This window comes from Pundamilia nyererei, unplaced genomic scaffold (genome assembly GCF_000239375.1).
Source record: "Pundamilia nyererei isolate P.nyererei 1_Seehausen unplaced genomic scaffold, PunNye1.0 scaffold00044, whole genome shotgun sequence".
Lineage (NCBI taxonomy): Eukaryota > Metazoa > Chordata > Actinopteri > Cichliformes > Cichlidae > Pundamilia > Pundamilia nyererei.
Genome location: NW_005187445.1, coordinates 448719 through 469520, shown reverse-complemented (window position 1 = coordinate 469520; position 20802 = coordinate 448719). Strand labels below are relative to the sequence as shown.

Below are 20802 nucleotides of genomic sequence, written 5' to 3'. Positions count from 1 at the left end.
AAAAAGAAATCATCAGTGATTGTTTCAGTTTCTCAAATGTGCTTTTCTATCCCTGAGGTCACAATAAATTCATAATAATTAACAATCAAATAATGACAGTTTAGAATAATTTTTATTTTATTTTAGTTATGTTTTTTTTTAAGCGCGTTCTCAGTTTCAAGGTCCTAAAATTGCTCTTTTCTCCCCTTTTTTAACCAAATATAAACTGAATAGCTTTTGTGGGAAAATTACTGGTCTGTGGTATTCATGCTCTGTAACATTTTTCTGTAATTCAAAAGCTACAGTTCATTGTTTTGAAAGTGTAATCAGTAGAATGATTAATTGTTACTTCCAGCACTAATTTTTTTGGGATTATGATGATGTTGCTGACTGAGGACGAGGGGGGGACAACACACTCGTCATGTCGTGCTGCAGAAAATCGTACTGTAATCACGTTTTTCAGTTCTCCAAACTGCTTGTTGATTAATCAGGTAAATGATGGAGAGACTAATAATAGAAATGCACTGTTTCAAAGCGACATCAGGTAACATCAGTGCTGATGCTTCACACAAACCACTGATGCAGACCTGAACATTTGGTGCTGTTTTTGAAATACTGTTCAGGTGTCAGGTTTAAGTTTGTAATGTTATGTTAGTTTTACTGAAGATTTCGATAATGGTGGCACCCTTCATCCTGAGTCACTGTGTTTGATCACATAATTATTTCGTACTGTCAACGTATTCACACAACAGAGGCTGAAAGTTAGATGTTGATTTTTACCTCATTTCTTTTGGGATTTCTAATGGTGCTACTGCAACGGTGCTAACTTTGCATGTTTGTTACACTTTTTTTTTTCCTCATCTTATGCTGACATTAGTTGAACGTGAACTGTGTAGGTTTTTGTTTTGCAGTGTGCTCAGATGTTCAAGTGTCTTTGTTTTAATCAAATGAGAAACAGATGTAGAAAAATATTAGCATGATAGTTAATCATCTTTGTGAAGGGGGAAAAAAAAAACGTTGGGGCATAATGAAAGTGTTCATGGGATTTTACTCAGGCATTACAAAAAAAAGGTGCTGTTAAAGGAAAAAGTTTGTCTTTTATTTTCATTTATGTCTGAACTAATTTAGCCAAAAATGCCTTTCCTTGAGCCAAAATCTGTATTACTGATAACAAAATAAAGACCAACAAAACCAGGATATCCTGCTCCAGTCTTTTTTTTTCTTCACACAGTGAAGTAAAGGAAAGCTGCAAAAGAGAATTCATAACATTTACAATGGGCTCTTCAATAATAACAGATGCTGTTAATGTGGGTCTGAAACCAATATGTCCTCAGGATGGACTTGAAAACTTTGCCTCACACATTTGTGTTGTTTCATGCCCAATTAAACAATAACACCACCCAATTAAAATATAACTTTAATACCAAAAGATGAATTATTCCATTCATATTTTTTCTCAAATAGTCAGAATAATCCATGTTAATCTGAAATGCTTGCAGTACACCAACTAATGCAAACTGAATTGCAGCAATCTTTAAATCCATCTTCTCCACTTATCCAATTAAGCACTGCTGAACAGGTCATGAGACAAGAGGTGGGGTACACACTAGAAAGGTCACCAATCCATCACAGAGACAACCAGTCATGGTCACATTAGAGTCACCAGTTAACCCAATAAGCAGGTTCTTGGACTATGAGGGAGAACCTGCACAGGCAGATCAGCTGGTTCATTCAAACCCAAAACCACCCAACCAATCCACTTTTATTATTTTTGTGTTTTTAAAAATAGGAGCAAACTAGAAAATTGTCAAGTTGTGCTGTAAGAGTATTTTACCCACAGCTGCTGCAGTTACGTGTGCGCCCAATCTTGTTTTTTTTTTTGTTTTTTTAAGTAATTAAAGATGTTTGCGGTACAATCATTCAACTCTGGAAAAAGGACAGTTCGAATAAATCATTAAAAGCTCCAAATGAAACTTTTAACAACAACTGTATATGAAATTTGGCTCCTCCCAGAGCCACAGACCATCATTCTGACACAGACCACAGATTTCTAGTTACTTCCATTAAATGAAAGTTTAGCTTCTCCAAAGAACACACCAACAGACACAGATGTCATTTACTCCATCTGTTCTAGTGGTGACGGTGTAGGACATGTAGATCTGTTTTGTATGACAAGCTGTACGTATGTTTATGTTGGACTGCTGTGGGGACATGACTGTTGCTCTGCAGTTGTAACAACAGCAGGCTGTTTGCAATGCAGCCTTTCATACTTTTTATTATGAGTTTTATCTACACAGTGCTGTAAAGAGTCAGAGGTCACTCCGGGGATGGTGATGCGGTTTCCCAGGGTTTTAACATCCGCTCCATTGTAGAGGGAGTGGGATTCTGGTTGCTCGGCTCTATGTCCACTTTTGTCACTCCGGGAACCTCCTTTCCCTCCTGAACCAGTTGCATCACCTCTGCAAAGGAGAGCTGCTTTGTCTCTGTGGGTTCAGAAGTTTCTGCTGTGAGTTCAGAGTCTGAATGTGACGACGCCGTCTGGTCCAGCTGCTCAACAGGGCAGCCTCTCATACCGGAAGAAGAGCTCCACTGTTTGTAGCCGGCTCGGTCGATGGGCTCGACAAACCTGTGAGGGGACAACGGGAAAAGAGGAATAGAGGTTTGTGTTTGATATTTTGTTTCTTTGGAAGGGTGGCATTAAAAAAAAAAGTTTGGGCATGAAGGTAAATATCACAAAATGCTTTAACGCATTCACTGCTGATTATTGATCTTAACAAGGTACAATGGAAAAGCAGAGCCTTGTATTCACTCGATTACCATCTTTAACCTTGGAAGTGTATCGTATCTGATATAAGTTTTTGAGACCTCTACGTCATTAGTGTGATTTTTTTTGTAACCCTAATCTCTTTGTATTTAAAAAAAAAAAGTGCTTTGGAAAATTGTAGTAAAAAAATACAAACTCATTTGTGCAAATAGATTTTTTTTTTTTTTAAATTTCTTCTAAATCCATCAAAGGGTTCAATAAACACTCAGGTTAAAATTCTAGCAAATGTTTGATGACTCTGGCTTTAGAGGGTCAAGTAGAAACATGAGGTCCTCAAAGATACTTCTCCACTAAATCATTGGAGAGTTGCATTAACAAAACTAAACATGCTGGGTAACACCAAATTAATTAGTCTGCAGTTTCTCAAGCACAGATGCAAACTCTTCTCAGTGCGAGGATGTCCTGCTTTTCTTTCATTTCTAATAATCCTGACATCAGAACTGCTTTGAATATTATTATTTATCTTAACCATGGAAATAATTCTGGTGATGCCGAGCTGGACAACGCATTCCTTCATTCCTTTTTAAAGAATGGCCCAGATTATTCGGTTTGACCACTTCTACAGTTTTAGCTCTCTCTGATAGGTTTATCTCGTCTTCCAGCCTAATGATGGAGTCTCTCACTTGGAAACTGACATCTCTTTGGGACTCTTATTTAAAAATGCAGCTATAAAAATACTAATTAAACACGTTGAATCAATATCAGATATTTTGTTCGCTTCATTTGTCATGAAATAAGACAACAGGCCTCATCAGGGCGACAGACTGCTTCTTAGTCAGTTGTCCAATTACAAATTGAGCCTTGGAAAATGGGGACTTTGCATAATTCAATAACAGCTAAAACTACAACAAACAAACAAACTTTGAATTAAAGCTGAAAGTCTGCAGTTGAGTCACATCTTGACTGACTTGTAATCCAATGTGAGGCGTACAGAGATAAAGGTAAAGTGCTGTATGTGCGCAGCTGGTTTATTCTGCCATTGATGTAAAATCCTAACAGTAACCATGAAGCTGAAGCTGGGATGGAGCGCAAAACACTTTTCATTCTGTAATGTAGTAAACCAGAAAACAACATTTTTAACGTGAATCTCAAACGCTTTTACTTTCTCGTTTTTAATCAATCCAATCAGTGCACACTGGGGTGTAGATAAACACATAAATGATTAACCGGGTGATCCAGGTGTTTCCTACCTGTTGTAGAAGAACAGTTTCAGGTCCAGCAGGTCGGTTTCGGTTCTGTTTACGGACTTCAGAACGTCCACAAACCGCTGATCCGCCTCAAAGTCAAACGAGTCAAACCGTGTAAAAACGAGCTCCATATTCACTCAGCATAACCGACTCTTCATCCTCAGCTGATCTAAAGTAACACTAAACACCTGCAGCTGCAGACCTGTCCGCCTCCGGTAACAACAAGCGTCCGCAAAGAGGGAACACATCCCGGCCAAAACAACAGGGCTATGAGCTGCAGCGCCCCTGCAGGTGAGGCTCAGTACTGCACCACAAAGTCAAAATGAGGGCGAAGGAAAGCTGGGAGAGGCGTTCCCATCATTTATTCAGGTACAAATGGTAGCAGTTACACAGTGCACATACAGAAGTGCTGTGAGATTAAAGCATTTTAACTCAACATGCAAATTTTTACCACTTTATTTGCTGTTAGGTTGTTAAATTAGGAATATGTGAACCAAATAGGAAGAAAAAAAACCTTAATACATATCTTTCACATTTAATCTGGGTAACTAAGAATAATCTGTAGTATAATATATGTAGACTATGATAAAAATGTAAAATGTATGTAAAATGTAAATGAGATTGGATGTTGGGCTGGCTGTGGCTCAAAGGTAAAGCAAGTCATCTACTACTTACTCTGCATGCCAAAGTAACCTTGGGCAATACACTTACCCTCAAATTGCTCCAGATGCATTCACTGGAGCCAGAATGTTAGCTAGAAAGCACTAAAAACTGCTGCAGGAACATAATGTGAAGTGAAGCAATGTGAATTCCCAGAGGAAATAGGCAAGTAATCAAATTAGGTAAAACAAATTGACAGGATATGAAGAATTTCTTAGACAAATCGATTGGAGTTTAGCAGGGTTGTTTTTTGCACAGCAAGAAATGCATTTAAAAACTCAAATGCAGTTATTCTACCATTTGTTTTTTGCATTCTTTAAATCTTTCATGTGTGTTTTTGAGTATTTTGTGTCTGGTGGATTACGTCTGAACTCTTTTGGGACGTAGCCGACACTGCTGTGTATGTACTGTGGGTAACAGAGGATGAACACATGTTGTTAGCAGAAATGTGACCCCCGTGTGATTGCGCACCTCCTCCTCTGCCCTGTCCTTGACCACCACCATCATTGGCCGGCTGCCAACTGAAGGAGGAAGTGTTGCAGCTGATCTGCTCCAGGAAAGCCAGACCTGCTGGCACTAACACACATTTTTATTTTTAAGTTATCTTTGATGAGCTCAGTTCAGTTTTTTTTTAATGTGTCAATTAAAGAGAGAGGAACCGAGGTTGGGTCATGGTCCTGACAGGCGAGGAAATCTTATTATCATCTTAGCGGTTTTCTTTTTTGAGCATGTGACGTAACAACCAGCAGCCCTGCCCTGAAGGAGCCGGTTACTGCAGAGGCAACCAGTTTCTGAAGCTCAAATGAAACCAGGGTGAAATCAACACACGCACAAGATCACAATCAACTTGTTGTTTATTGAATATAACATAAAGTTATTATCTACAAAATACAGTAAAGATATTACAAAATTAATTATAAGCAAGTGAATTAAGGGTTAAGCCCATCTGTGAAAGAAGATGAGTGACTTTAATTGCACCAAAAGCTCTATGGGTTTTCTCAAAGCTCTCCTAAACATCCCACGAAAAGCTGAATTTACATTTTCGAGCCTACAAACTAAATTTTGTCTGTGGTGTCAGTGTGAAAGCTGCCATTTCCCATCATGTTCAGCTGCAGGTGGAGTCTGCAGCTGCTCTGACCGGAGGCGAGTACCTGTGCCTTTGGAGTTTGGTCGGGTTTGATGTTTGTTTCTGCGTGGAGCGAGACGGACGGGCGAAGCAGAAGGTGAGCGTGCTGCTGGAGCTACACTCGTAGCTCCTCTCCTGGTCAAACAGAGAGAAGAAACGTATTGACTTGGACCTGCTGGTCTTATATTCTGTCATTAATATGTTGTTATGATGGGGCAGAGGATGCTAATATCAAGCATGGTCTGTGTTTTGTATAATGAGATGAATGTATGAGGAACTGGTGGGAGCCCTGTCTGTATTTATATAATATAATTTGTATAATTTCCACTCACCTCTGCTGTGACGGTGCTCAGGCCATTTTTGACACCCTGGTTCAGGCTGCTTCCCTTCTCCTCCTTCTGGACTTTGGTGGCCTCCTCTCTCTGCTTCATGAACCTCTGGTTAACGATCCTGGTCACGCTGTCGTTCCTGTTGAGCGGGGCGGCGGGAGGCCTCGTTGGAACGCGTTCCAGGTTCCTCGTGCTACTTTTAGCTTTCTGCCCTGACCCCGGCACTGGTTTGTCTGCCCGCCCGCTCACCCTACGCAGGAACTCTGTCACCAAGCCGTACCGGTTGGCTCCGGTGGACTTGGCGGGCAGCTTGGCGTTGCTCAGGGAGCCGTGGCTCTGCCCAGCACCTGCTCGGGAGCTGGTTTGTCGAGTCCACGCGAGGCCGGACTGATTTTGATGTGCCAGGTTCCACAGAGATCGATCTCTAGAGGTAGATGCAGAGGAGGGGGAGCTCAGATTGGCGGGAGAGGGGAGAGACTGTCTTCGGTACAGTTTAGGCGAGGAGGTGGAGTGTCTGGACCTCTCCCCTCGGCCTGTTATGCCCTCCAGTGAGGCAGAGATGTGGTGAGAGCGGGCAGAGACCAGAGGGGAGTTCAGGGCCCGAGAAGGACTGCTTCTCGTGGTGCTCAACCCTTGAGTCGCATCTGTCTGCTGACCAACACTCACCATCTGTGGTTTCATATGGGTCTGAGTACCGGAGCAGGACACATCCACCCATCCCCGGCCTGCTAATCTTTCTCTCTTTTCCTGTGGGCTGTCTTGACGCTTCTGCCTCCAGCCGGCTGTCATTTCCTTCATGTCATCGCTCAGATTGGCAGATGAGCCCAGACAGAGCTGTGAGAAGGAGGTTGGCGGCGTGCACCAGGGAGAGGGCGTGTCCACGGATCCTCTGTCTGGGCTTTGCTTCAGCTGAGCCAGCTGGACTCTGCGGGCTGACGGGGGGCTGTAGTAGATGCGGACGGTAGACTTCTCTGGAGCAGTATGGCTTCTGTCCAAGGACATCTGCTCAAAGTCAAGATCAGGGAAGCTAAGCGGCATGATTAGATGGTCCCACGTCTTAACTGGGTCCTCTCGGTCAAGCTGGGCAGCCTCTTGGCTCAGATAGCACCAGTTCTTCCTCTGAGAGCTGCACGGAGGAAACTGCCGTCTGAGTCTTTTTCCTGTCGAGCTGCAGGTTCAGATTTTTTTGTAAAAAAAAACACAAAGACACCAGGTGATGTATGAGTTACAACTTCAGTGAACTTATGAAAAACATGACAGTTTGTGGAACAACACAGACCTGTCAGCTTCACGGTGTCGACCACATTGAAAAACACCCCCAACACGACGCTGAGCCAAGAGAGAAAGAAAATGTCACCAAACATTACGTCAGATACTTCAGAAACTAAAACCCAAGAAAAAATGTAAGCAATTTTATGTAGGGACTATTTCTCTTTAGTGTGTTCATCCGCCACTGCGTCACTGTACAGAACAAGCAGAGCATCTGACACGATGATTAAAAGAAATGTGAAATGGTGAAAGTTGCAGTGGTCCTGATCCTTCTACAAAATAGCCAATCACCACTGGGAGACAAAAGAACCAATCATGTTGTTTCACAGATGCTTGCACAGTTGAGGTTTACACAGTTTTAGCCTTGTGCTGTCAGTCAGATTCTACTGTTCTATTGATGCTTGCATGGCTAACCGGATGTAAGGTGAACTTAACTTTACTTTTGTGGTTTGTGCTGATCATGTGCCCACTCTCATTATTAAAGCTATATTGTCATCTAATTGAATGTGGTGTAAGAGTGAAACTTGCAAGAAAAAAAAAGCTTTTTAAACCTTATTTTAGGGGGAAATAATATAAAATTATATAACATCTAAAATCCAATGCTCACAACAAGGGTCCTGGATATTTATGAGAAACCAGGCCATGATTTCTGCAAAGAAGTGTTGATGCTTTGTTTTGCCGCGATGTGAGCGTCAGTGCTCCAAAACTGGGCAGCTGACACAAAAAAATCTAAGCTGTCTCTTTTGGCTGAACTGTCGCTTTAAAGCCCGTTGTCTGCAAAATCAATGATGTTTCCGTCGCTTCCCCTTATTTGCTCTTGATAATTTAACACTAACAATTACGTTAGGGTTTAATAATTAATATCACGCATCTATAGTTGTTTGGTATTCTGGCACATCTGTGTTATTAACTAACCAAACCTTCAGAAACATTTGAATTTGCTGTTCGTTATCTGGACAAAGCGTCGTAAACTCATAGCAGAGATAACCCCAGAGACATATAGGCTCCAATAAGTCTTCAATAAAGCCTAATAAAGCTGCTGGAGAGCCTGTAGAGTCTTTATTTTTTTCATCACTTCAAACTAAATGTTAAGTAAAAGAGTTAAGAGTAAAATAGGGATTACAGTCCAGTCAGTGGGTTAAGAAGGAAAAAAGCTGTTGAAATAATAAATCTGATCCTAAATCATGCTGTGCATCGAAACTGCTTTTCTTTATTGAATAACAAAGGAGATGGAAATGATCATTCAGGAGAACTTGAAGGACTGCAGAGAATCGTTTGAGCGTTTTCGTGCTGCATGTTTGAAAATGCCTGTCCTGTTTGGCTGCAGCCCCCTTCAAGAGCTTAGCCTAAATACTCTGGCATGAGTGTTTTCATGATGCCCGCTGAACCGACTGTCAGGCGGACACAAGGCCAGGGAGACAGATCATCGGCAGGACTTCCCGCTGTATCACGCAACCTCACACACAGCGGGGCACACATGCCTGAGGCGTAAACACCATCCTTACCTCAGCTGGCTTGCCCGGCGTGGCCTTGGCCTTACTGTCACATTCAATCCGCTCATCCTGAAGCTCTGCAGCGAGGTCTTGCAACAATCCTTTCAGCACTGACATTGCTTTCTCTCTATCCTGAATAAAAAAGCCCAAATATATTTGAATATTCGACAGCTTTGCGTGTTTTTTTAAGTGTCATAATGAGCATGAGCAGAGTTTATTTATGCCATCTTTCACTGTACCTGTTTTCCTTCTATGTCAGGTCCTTTGACTTGACACCACTGATGGAGGATCCAAAGAATCTGCAATGAAAGCTGCGTTCTTGGATCCCTGCACTTCTCACCGAGGCCCCATTGAACAGAAGGTGCTTTCCTCGTTTGTTTTTCTGTCTTCTTCGGCTCTCCACACTCCTGCTTACTCTCTGACTCCACGTCAGGATTTCCACAGAGGAAAGGGAAACTGTAGGAGTCCCAGACCTTCTTAACTGAGTTTAACTGTGTATCTTTGGCTGTTAGAAGCATCTCCACCCGCCCGATGAAAGCCAACAGCATCGCCTCTAAAAGTTCCAAAGCCTCATTCAGAGAAATCTTCTGTGCCTTTCCGTTACAGTCTATTGGCGAGGCGAACGTGCGCGAGGGAGACGAGCTGTGGCCATTTTTGGGTGATGTAATCAGGAGCTGTATGGCTGAACTCAAAATGCAGGCATGGTCTCTGAGAGCAAGCAGAGCTTCGTAGTCCTTCAAAGTCATCTCTTGGAGTTTTTTGTTGTCATCACTCTCTTGACTGTCTGAGGGATCCCACTCGCCTCCCACAGGACCCTCTCGAGTGATCATCCTTTCAGTCTCCTCATCGCCTTTTCTTTTCTCTGACCCTTCATCCTGACCCAGCTCGTACATCACGGGTCCCATTTTTATGCTTTTCTCCTTTCCATCTGTGTCCTTCATCGCAACACTCGCTGTCATATTTCCCTCCGAAACATCCCGATTCGCTTCATCCGGCTCTTCCCCTCCTCCTCCTCCACCTCCAATTTTCTCCCTGAGGTCGCTCATTTCTGCTCGCAGACCACGGTTCTCCACCTCCAGTTCAACGATGCGCCGGCTCAGAAGTGTGGCCTCCTCTTCCACCAGTTTAAGATGAACTTTGACCTCCGCCTCCCTGGCGTGGGCGTAGCTTTGCTTGCCTTCAGGTGATTGGGCGGCGTCCACGTCACCGTAGGCTGAGCGGTATTTGGCCAGCTCCTCGCGCATCACCTCACTCTCTGATACCAATTTGGTGAGCTTCTTGCACATGAGAGCTAATTCCTCTTTGGCAAAGTGGAGTTGGCACTTGAGATCGGCGCTGTCATCCTTTTGGCAAATCAAACAGCAGTGACGACAGTCATGATGACATGAAATAACTCACGGATGCAGCCATGTTTAGAAACAAATATACAAACCTCAATCTGCTGAGAGAGCCTCTTCTCTGCCCTGCTGGCCGTCGATCTGATGCTTTTCTTCTTCAAAGAGCTCTAAGGAATAAAAATAAGAGTTTGATCACACACACAAGACAAACAGTGATAGTTTACTAGGTTAAGGTTTTCTGGAGCGAACTTCTTTGTATTTATCCCAAAAAGTCGATTCTGTTCATCTGGACGTAGCTGTTTAGTGGGAGAAATGTTTCGTCCTTCATCCAAGTGACTTCTTCAGTCTGCAAAACTAAATGTCCTTACCTTGATGATTAAGAATGCATCGAGACGTCTTTGTGTTTATGTTTCTTTCTTTCTTTTGGTTTTTGTTTTTAACCACAACTGTGTGAAATTAAATAAAGATATTAAAGAAATAAACTTTTTCTACATTACATTGATGATGAACATTTCCAGCTCCATATTTTTGTCCTTTGACTCCAACAGTAGCTTTGCCTGATTTATAATTCATCTAACTGTATTAAATAAGAACTTGGCTACAGAACTACAGACTAAGACCATAAACTCATCAAGAAAGTTATCCAAAGAATCTTTTTTAATTTTTTTTAGATATTTCTACACAAAATTATTATTTTTTTTATTAAAACCAGGGGAGTCACCTCCTGCTGGACATGAGAAAGAACGCAGGCCAACTTTCCTCTCATTGACTGACTTGAACAGCAGGTCAGTGGGGGTTGCAATAACTTCATTCAGTAACTTGAAGTAACAGTGTAACGCATGTCTCTCACATGATTTTTGGCCCCCTCTTCTTTACAAAGTCGCTTCAGTTCTTTGAGGTTTGCCGGGATTCACTTTTGCTCCGTTAACATTCAACAGCATTTCAGTCATGTTGAGGTCTGGACTCTGACTCGGCCATCGTAACCTTGATTCTTTTCTTCTTCAGTCAGTGTGTTGTAGATGTGCTTCTGTGTTTTAGCTGTCGGACAGGTGGCCTCATGTTTGAGGAGTTCGTGGTCGATGGTGCACAGATCTAGTGACTGCAGAACAAGTTCACGTCATCGCTCCTCACCACTGTGCTGACAGCTGGTATGAGGTGTTTGTGCTAATCTGCTGTGTTTGGCTGTGAATTATGACCAAACATCTCCAAACTGGTCTCATTTATCCAAAGCACATTGTTCCAGAAGTTTAAGCCATGCTGCTGTGTCATTTTTACAAAGAAGGTGATTTTTCCCAGCAACTCTCGGTACTTGTTCAGCCTTTTTCTGATTTTACTGTTACAAACTTGAACTTGACATACCAACTGAGGCCCGTAGAGTCTGTAGCTTCTAGGTTTTTTGTAGTTTCATGAGCGTTGCTCAGTCTGACCTTGGTTGTCCCAACAAATTCCCTCCAACTGCACGGCAAATTGGCAGAAATTTGCCTACAATACTTTGGCATTTTGTTAACATACCTATAAGGTCCAGAACAGCAAACTATCAAAACCTCTGCTTTTATAGCGTGCTGATCATCAATCAATCACTTACATTTGATTAATAGCACCTGGTTGCTACTGTCCCTCTTAATTCCTATAGAACCAGTAAGGCTGTACTTAGTTTCTTGCTCTTTACATCACTGAAAACAAGGAAAAGACAAATCTGAAGTTTAATTTAAAAATATAAAGGCAGGTAAAGGAATAGTTCAACATTTGTTTCTGATGATTACATAAGAAAATTAATAACACACTAAAATTTGTTCAGTGAGAGGGTATAGCATGTTTATAGATTCTAAATTTACATGATGGTTGTGTAACTTCAGTTTATGAGCTGGACACCACGACTTCCTGGAGACTTGCTAACCGCAACAAGTTCATTCTTCTGTTATTTTCTGTGTAAATTAAACAAATTAGTTATAAAATGCTAATTAATAAGCTTTAAAAATGCTTGTAGAAGGATTTACAAACCTCTGCAGGCATGAAAGTCGTGCTGATCTTCTCGGCAAGAAAGCAAATAAGCATATTTCCCAAAATGTTTGGCTAATCCTTTAAGTAAGTATTCATCATGCTCTTGCACTACTTCTCAGAGATGCCTAAAAGGCGCTAAATGTGACATTTTCTCTCCTCCGAGTTCTTCCCGTCTCTACTTGAGTCAGTTTGTAGGTCTGAGTATGTCAGGAATGTAAGCTTCTGTCAGGCAGCATTGTCTTCCTCTTAAACACTCGACAGGATTTCACTGTGTTAATAATAGTCAGGCTAGAAGGAGCAAACACAGAGAGGGAGTTACACGTTTTGAATTCAAGGCCGGTGGGCATGGAGGCTCAATAGATTTGGGTTACTGTGACCGGAAATTTGTCGTTCCTAATAAGTAAAGATGGAATTAAATGGTAATATTTCTTTAACTTTAAAATTATTGTCTTTGTTTCAGCTTTTGTCCTCTTACTACAAGTCTATGCTCAGCTTGTGCAGCTACACATTTACGTTGAACTCAAACAGCCTCAAAAACATCGGGCAGCAGAGTGAATTTCTGGCATACTCACCCTCCTTCACAATATATCCATGCTGTGTTTTTTTGCTGGTTAGATTAGGTAATCTAAGTGGATTTCCCTGTTGGGATCAAAGGGACTAGCAGCTGTCTCAGATGAGTGGAGCAGACTGAGCTCGTGCCAAAGCACCGAATCCTGGATTAAACCGCACACGTGTCACTGGAGTGCACACTGGTGCTCAAAGGAGGGAGAAGAAAAGGTGGATGGGGTGTGGAGGCTGAAGTTTGATCAAAGCGTGCTGAGTGATGGCTGTAGGTCAGTATGCCTGTGCACCAACCAACACCCTCCTTTCTTGATGCCCTAATACACACTCATCCAGATTTATCCAAGCTTAATAAGAGCAGTAAGAAAAAGAAAGTGAGTCTATTTTTGTAATCTCTCTACTTTTTTTTTTTCTGCCCTGTCAGACGACGATGTCAGCTGTGCCTGGAGTTCAGCATACCAGGCTGCTTCGCCCATCCCCGGCACCAGGCAGCTGCCGGCCGAGCCCTCCGCTCATATAAGTGATCTGCACCGGGATCGTGTGTCACCTGACATCAGGGTGACAGAGGGATGAGGGGGACAGCTGTCTGGATGGGTGCAGCTGTGCAGGGTAATGGAAAGGAGGATGCCTGACCCGAGCGATGAAAGTTTATGTTTCTCTCAAGGTTGACCTAAATACACACATCCCTTAAAGACACGCATTGAGGTGTATGAAGAACCCCCTTTTGCAATTATCAGCAGCTCTTGAGAGATTTTAAAGAAGTTTCTTTTTTAATTTAATCGATTCGATTCGATTTGTCATGTCTGATTGACAGATCTGTGCACTCGTTTCAATCTCATTTTCAGCTCCAGGTCATAATAATTTAGTAAACAGTCAAGTCTGTCCCAAGTTCAGTAATGTGACCATAAACAAGAGCTGTTTGTTACTATGTACGCCACCTAAGGCTTAAAATTCCTTCCACACCATCCATGAATTAAGGATCTAGTGTGAAAATTCAAAGCTTTTAAAGAGGATCTAGTTTTCCTTTCTTTTTTCTGTCATACATGCTGTTACAGTGTAACAGTATGAAACCAAGCATTTGGTTTCAAGAGGTCTCTTTTTATTTTTAGCTCTGTATGATGTCACTCAGAATGGATATCCTTAATATGGTCCCAGCCCCACAAAACAACTTTCTTCTGATTGGCTGCCCCTCAAAAACAGAAGGTTAGCCAATCAGAAGAAAGTTGTTTTATAAGGGGAGGAGCAGATAGAGACAGAGTAAGAACTGAGAGGCCCAGAATAAGATAATCATCATGTTAAACTTAATCAGCGTGCCTTCTATCATCAAATTCTGCACCGTGAACCTCAAACATCCGGTTGCAGTTGCAGCAGTCTAAGATGATCTCCTTCTCCCATCCACCTCCTCTACGGCTTCCTGGGGGACACCAAGGTGTTCCCAACCCAGCCGAGAGATGTAATGTCTGCAGCCTGATCCTTCGTCTACCCTGAGGCCTTCTTTCAGTACCACCTCACCAGTGAGCCCTGGTTGGAGGTCCAAACCACCTCAACTGGCTCCTTTTGGTGCAGATCTACTCTGAGGCCTGAATGGCTGAGCTCCTCCCTCTAGATTGATACATTTATTTGTCCACGTAGGGAAACTGGATTGTAGCGGAAATCACGTGACATTTTCATGCACACAGACACTTTCACTGCACCTTAGGATGTTTTTGTCAGTCAAAAAGGGCATCCAATGTGTTGCCAATATTTAGAAATGTAATGCATTCAGGAATAAAACCCTTTAGAGCTATTTCCTGTGAACAGAGGAGGGCAATATCACCCTGCAGATATCAATAGTTTAAAAGAGGAGGTAAGTGGAAGGCTCTCGTCATGTACAATAAGGCAGACTCAGCATTTCAGTTCCCAGCAGTTTATTGGTTGTTGTTACAGCCTTTCTACCAGAGCTTTTGTCTCTTGGAAATATTTTTAAACCAACAAATCGTGTAAAGGAGTCCCCCCCCCCTCCAACCCTGAGGGAAGCTCGTGGTCTGCTCATTTTCTCTGAAAGTAAAGTTCCTACTCTGACCTGCAGTGTTCTGCTGCCAAGAAAATCAACAATCCAAAAAACCCAAACAGGACAGAAGGGAAAATTCTGCTTCCAGCAGTTTTTCTGCTGTCAAACACAGACGAAAGGTCAATAAATAAATAAAAATTCAGCTTCAGTCTTTGGTTTTCCTAGAAGAGTATGTAATAAGTATGTCTTCTAATCCCCTAGAGAGTTGGTAGACAAAGTGCAGGGGGGTCTGTAAGACGCTGTAATGCTTACGTGGCTCTTCACCAGATGTCATTTCATGACCATGTAGGAGTGACTGGTCTAAAACTTCTGTGGCCTGAAGGTTTAGGGGACCAGGAACACTTATGAATGCTTTCCAAATATTTGGCATCATATGACTGTTAAAAGAAGATCTCAAAGGGTGAGTAAAAAATGGTGCTAGCTGTTTCGAACACTTACACAGACATTGTCCAGGTCAGGACTTTTCCAAGGTGACAGTCTCTAAAAAAACTGCAGGACCTTTGTCTTTTGAGGTCTCCTTCAAACATTCTTTATTAAATTTAATATTTTTTTTTACCAAAGGGTCTTTGATGTAAAATGCTCACCTCTCTGGTTTTATCCAGCTCAGTCTGTAAGACCTGCTTGGCCACTTCCAGTTCCTGAGTCTTTTCACGCAGCACCTCGTTTTCCCACTCCAAGTGGGAGTTCTTCTTCTGCACCGCCTCTAGCTCGTTGTACAGGCGGAGTGACACGCTCTTTGCAACCTGCAGGTGAAGCACAAAGTAGGTTAAGACAGTAAAAGTGCTGCGAATGAAGTTTTTTTTTTTTTGATTGTCTGTTTATTTGTTTTCTCGTGAGTGTTATTTTCTGAGTGAGTGAGTCTTTAGAGCAGTTGATTTGGTTAAAGCCGAGAAACTTTTACAAGAAAATTCTTGTGACGGGAACTGAGCCATGAGTCGATGGAGGGGGCGAAGGAGGGTGAGGCTGTAAGGAATCCAATAGTGCGCACACACACACATTGGCCTGGTTGACAGAAACAGAATCTGGTTGCGTAAGCAGAAACGACGGTGATTCTGCTTACGATCACTCTGCTTTTATCGTTCAGTCCTCACGCAGAACAGCCGACCACACGCAGTAATTATGCTACAGAAATATAAACAGGATGCATGATGAAAACTTTTCAGTCTAATGACATTCTTGTGGTGCAGATGAACAGCAGGGAGTACTTTACAGCCATGACTCAGGGTTAAAGCCTGTATGAACAACACGATCAGCGTTTAGCGCGCCGTGATGAAAGTAGGTTTGTGGTTCTGCAGTAAAAGTTCACTTTGATGTTTTAGGTGAGTCAGTTTTCAGAGAAGGAGCTTAATTACAGTCTGTTGGTAGTGAGAGTTTGTGCAAAAAGACCACCCGACTTTCTGACCTTGATGTCGTGCTCCAGGCTCCGGACCAGCTCCCCGTCCACCTGTCCGGTCTGAGCCACTCGGATGCTGCGGCGCTCGGCCTTGCGGAGGCGGTACTGCAGGATGCGACACGTCTTGTTGGCCTGCTCCAGCTGCAGCCGCAGCTCCTGCAGCTGGTAAATCTCCTCCTCCTGGAACATGTCGCGCATTTCCAGCATCTCACAGCGCAGCTCCTCCACCTCGTCCTGGGACAGACGACACAGAAATAATTAAACCATGAGTCAAGGCATTTTCTCCTTTCTTTCTTCCCCTTTTCCCTTCTTATTTCATCCAGTCCTTTCCTTCTTCCTTGGCCCCTTCCTCCAAATTCTTCTCTTCCCTACATCCTTCCTAACTCCCTTTGTTCCTTGTCTTTTGATTCTGCTTTCTTTCCTTACCCTTCTTTCCTTGTCCTTTTTGTGGTGCCCTTTTTTCTTCCTTCCTGCCCTTCTTCATTCCATCATTCCTTCCCTCCTTTCTTCCTTTGTTGATTTTTCCTTTCTTATCTATTCCATCCTTCCCTCTTCCATCACTTGTTCCTTCCTTCCCTCCTTTCCACTCTTTTCTTCCTTCCTTTCTTACTTTTTCCTTCCTCCCTCTTCTCTTGCTTCATCTTTCTCCCTTGAGTATTCCTTCCTTCCTTAACCCTTCCCTCATCCCATCCCTCCTACAGTACACCATGCTGAGATAAGCCAAGTTTTAGTTGTTTGGAAATCACCTTGTTAGTGGAAAAATACTATTTTATGTCTGCCAAACTGTTTCATCTTTAGCACAGATTTTTCATAGAATCAGCTAAATTATTTGGAACAAATGATGTGCTTGAGTGACAGGGTGCTAGTAACAAAGTGCCTAAATATACAGTTTAAAACAGGTTCTTTGCTATGTGGTCTGTAGACACAATACTGTTTCATCTCTTGAGTTAGGCATGTTTTTCTTGCTAGATCGATTCATAGGTTTGTGTTCTGTGGGTTAACATACAAAAATTAATTAATTAATTTTAAAAAAAATCCTCTGAAAATGCTCAGGTACAAGAACTGGACTACAATTGAGAGAGAAAAGCAGCCAATGTCCAAAGAAAAACGTTACATGAATGTCTGGCTACTTAGAGGCAAAATATAAATAAATGAGGCTCCAGACTTTTGCACAACACTGTGAATATCAGAAAGTTCTATTTTTCCCATTTTTCCCGTTAACTTAAATCCAGGTGTTATGGTGGCATTAGAGACTGAAAACAACTAAGTGAAACATGGATTCACTCTTTACTCACCTGGGATGCTACTCTGCTACATGTGCTGCAAGCAATGCTTCGAGTGTTATAAACAATAAGATCCTATCTACTGGACAAACTACGGGTTAATGCCATGTATAAATTACTTAAAAAATATTTTTGTACACATATTCATTAAAAAACATATTGGCTAATATTAGCCTAACTAACTGATTTATGACTTAAGCTCTAATTGTTATATTTTCCAGTTTGATGCCTAAATGGCCATTTTGTGCTTTGTACGTACCCTTCAAAGTGTCTGATTACTTTAATGACCACAGTTTGAATCTGCACTTACAAGGTGAAGTTATGTCACAGAAGTGAGCATCTAGGGCAGAAAGAGGGATTTGGGGCTATTTTTTGTACATGTTGTTTCCAGCATATTCTAAGTCATGAAACGTTTTCTCAGAAAGCTTGACTCACACTCAGAAAGTCTGAATATCTGGACATCAGCAGCTTCGATTATGACCTTTCTTTATCAAGGTACAGCTCTGAATAAGTGGATCATCCCTTTAAAGGTGAAAGTGGAAAACAGACATTGCCATTGGGCTTGTAGATGGACTTGCTCAGCAGTACTCCACTAACAAAACTCTGCAACCACCAATTTATAATCAAACCCCAGTTTCCAGATATATTCCTGCAAACTGGTGATCTGCTGCATCAAGTTACAGAGTAATTTCCTCAGTTGGACCAATAAAATGCCCTTGCAGTCAGGAGTTACTCATCTAATCACCAGCTCAGTCAGCAGTTACTCAGCTACTGTAAAAATCTGAGTAAGTGTGGGTTTGTTCCATAATTTATTTAGGTCAGTAGTGACTTTTGACTCTTGTATTAGAGCCACTTGCTCTGCGCTCACTAAAGAAGACTGGCCCGATCTAAACATTTGCAGAAAATCGGCTCTGGTGTTTAGCTGAGGGTCCTCCCACAGAAACTCACAGGCTCTCATAAACAAGCAAAACCTACATGCACGGGGTTTATACAGAAAGGTAGATGCTGCATTTCGTGAAAACCAAATTGAATTCGCTAATTGCATTAAGCTAATTTAATTAAACAAATTAGATCAAACTTACTTTCAAATACTCGTTCTCTGATCTCAGATCTTCCAATTCCCTGACGAGGTCTTCGGTTGTTTCCCCCATCATAAGATTCATAAACGCCCCCGAGGAGTTGAACAAACTAAAGCCCCCTGCGGCAGCCTCCGCCTGGAGAACGCAGATATCTCTCGCCGCTTTTGCGCACGGTTTGCCGTCGCCTGCGCCCTCGCTATCCGGGGTCACGTAAGCTTTGCCGTCTATCCAGCTTAAGTCAGAGTCGTGCTTGTTACCGTCCGACGGGCAGTCAGAGATTTCCGAGCTGCTGTCCGAGGAGGACAGTTTCCCCGACAGGCAGCCGGAGTCTTTGCTCAAATCCTCCGAAGCGTTGCTGGCGTCGGAGAGTTTCCTCTGTGCGCCGGGGCTCCTCTGGCACTCGGAGCTGGCACCTGATGACACTTTCCCTGCTCTCTTTTCCTGCGGTCCCGCAGTTTTTACCTCCTTCACAGGGTCGCACTGACCCGTGAATTGTGCCTCCTTTGAATAGGAGCCATCATTGGAGGATGGATCCTTCTTCTCTTGGTGCGCCCTGGCTTGTTTCTGGCTGCGGAGTGCAGTCTTCAGGCTCTTATCGCCGTCTTTGTTCGTCATTTTCTCTTTAGCTTTTAAACAGAAAATCTAAGATGATCATTACAGTTTTAAACTAGTGTTAAAATATCAAAATTCACAGCTCACAGACTCTGAACACCCGACTTGCTGCTCTGCATCCTCAGCACTGAAACTTTGCCAAAGCGCACTCACAGAAGAAGTCACAGTGTCACGTTACCGCAGCTTAGAACGGACTTCCGGTCGTTTTCTCTGCTTTTTCTTTTTTTTCTCCATTTATCTTGGTCAGAGTACATATTATGTTTATTCTACACACACTCTCCCAGAACATTCAACTGTGGCTACAAACCAGCATGAATTTGAAAACAAATCCGATATTAAAAATGTTGTGTAGGCCTAGGATTATAAATGATTAAGTTTATTTTGTAAATTTCCATACAAAAGATACAATTTTAAGTGTTTGTTACCTCGTGTTTTCATATTGCTATCATACTGTTATCATCCCATACGCCTGATGTAGAGAGGCAGTTTGGAGGCTTTTATTTTGACGGTTTTCCGGTCTCTCTTTGATTCTTAAGCAGTTTTTTCCACTTTCTCTTTCTGGAAATCTGACAAGCAATTAACCCAACTAACCGACTACTACTATGAATAAATTATCTTAATTCCCAGTTACATTTTTTATCCGTCTCTAACAGACTACATTTGCATGTTTTAGCTCATAATAATCTTTTTATATATACCAGGTCTTTTTGCAGCTCCTCACTGATGCTCTATTCGCATCAATTCAGTTCAGCTCATCTGCTTTTCAGCCAGCTTTCTTCTGATTGGCTGCACCTTGCATGCCATACACAGGGTTAGAACAGTAGGTGGTGCTGCTGTAATAAAATAAATAAAATAAATAAAAAGAAAACAGAGCAAGGAGTAGAAAAAAATGCCTGAAATGGAGCATTTAGCTCAGATGAAGCCTGAGTTTTGTGGCTCACAAGGATTGCTTGTACCTCATTATTTTAAACCTTGCTTAGCATTTCATCTTCCATTGTATATATTACAGAAAATAAGTTCAAACATTACAGGTCTCCCCTTTAAAAGGGTGTTTGCACAATTCCCCTCTGTGTAGTGTTGCTCTAATTTAATACGTATTTAGTTTTAAACTGAAATTTATTTTTGAAATATTGACCAGTGTCTGCAAAAATAAAATTAAAAATTAGCAGAATGAATAAAGCAAGAGGGATGTTTGTGTAAAGCTGCCACCTTGTGGATAATGGAGCTGTGTTTGAAAGGACCACAGGCAGGTCTTTGTGGTTTGTAACGGACATGAGATGTTTCCTCTTCCAGCTAACAACAACCTAAATCTTCATCGGGCAGCTATTATACTATTAACAGTCGGGTTCCTCCCCCATCGTCCTTCCACACCTCTGTCACACCTTTGCTCTCTGGATACAAGAGTGGATGAGTGGAGATGCACAGGGTGGTGATGTCCATGAAGACACCCATCACAGAACAGGCACAAAAAAAAGAAATGGCTCTTAAGATAATGTTGATAATGCTTCCATTGAGTCAAGTGTCAAAACCACCTGCTTTTCAGCTGACTACATAAGCGGCTCTTTTTCTGCCACATTTTTCAGTGATAGCGTTAATGGGTTATGAATCATTTACTAGTG

The 20802-nt window shown here is 42.2% G+C and overlaps 2 protein-coding genes across 2 annotated transcripts; both read right to left on the bottom strand.

The window, feature by feature from the left end:
• Positions 1-1380: 1380 nt before the first annotated feature.
• On the bottom strand, positions 1381-4256 carry LOC106456193 (uncharacterized). The gene is made up of 2 exons (XM_013910481.1): positions 3994-4256; positions 1381-2605 (listed from the first exon to the last, which is right to left on the bottom strand). Exons 1-2 carry the CDS (start codon positions 4119-4121, stop codon positions 2296-2298), a joined length of 438 nt encoding a protein of 145 aa, XP_013765935.1. The 5' UTR covers positions 4122-4256; the 3' UTR covers positions 1381-2295.
• A 1232-nt stretch (positions 4257-5488) lies between these two features.
• LOC102215925 (protein SOGA1) lies at positions 5489-19315 on the bottom strand. Its single transcript, XM_005731597.1, has 9 exons — positions 18575-19315; positions 16219-16443; positions 15401-15559; positions 10300-10371; positions 9107-10210; positions 8880-8999; positions 7385-7434; positions 6109-7273; positions 5489-5911 (listed from the first exon to the last, which is right to left on the bottom strand). The coding sequence occupies exons 1-9, from the start codon at positions 19184-19186 to the stop codon at positions 5756-5758; spliced, it is 3663 nt and encodes a 1220-aa protein (XP_005731654.1). The 5' UTR covers positions 19187-19315; the 3' UTR covers positions 5489-5755.
• Positions 19316-20802: the final 1487 nt, after the last annotated feature.

Coding starts and splice junctions, on each gene's coding strand:
- LOC106456193 (XM_013910481.1), bottom strand. CDS start 4,121: ATGGAGCTCGTTTTTACACGGTTTGACTCGTTTGACTTTGAGGCGGAT. Junction 2,606..3,993: donor AAACTGTTCTTCTACAACAG/GTAGGAAACACC, acceptor GTCCCCTCACAG/GTTTGTCGAGCCCATCGACC.
- LOC102215925 (XM_005731597.1), bottom strand. CDS start 19,186: ATGACGAACAAAGACGGCGATAAGAGCCTGAAGACTGCACTCCGCAGC. Junction 15,560..16,218: donor GCCTGGAGCACGACATCAAG/GTCAGAAAGTCG, acceptor CTTCACCTGCAG/GTTGCAAAGAGCGTGTCACT. Junction 5,912..6,108: donor TGAGCACCGTCACAGCAGAG/GTGAGTGGAAAT, acceptor CTGTTTGACCAG/GAGAGGAGCTACGAGTGTAG.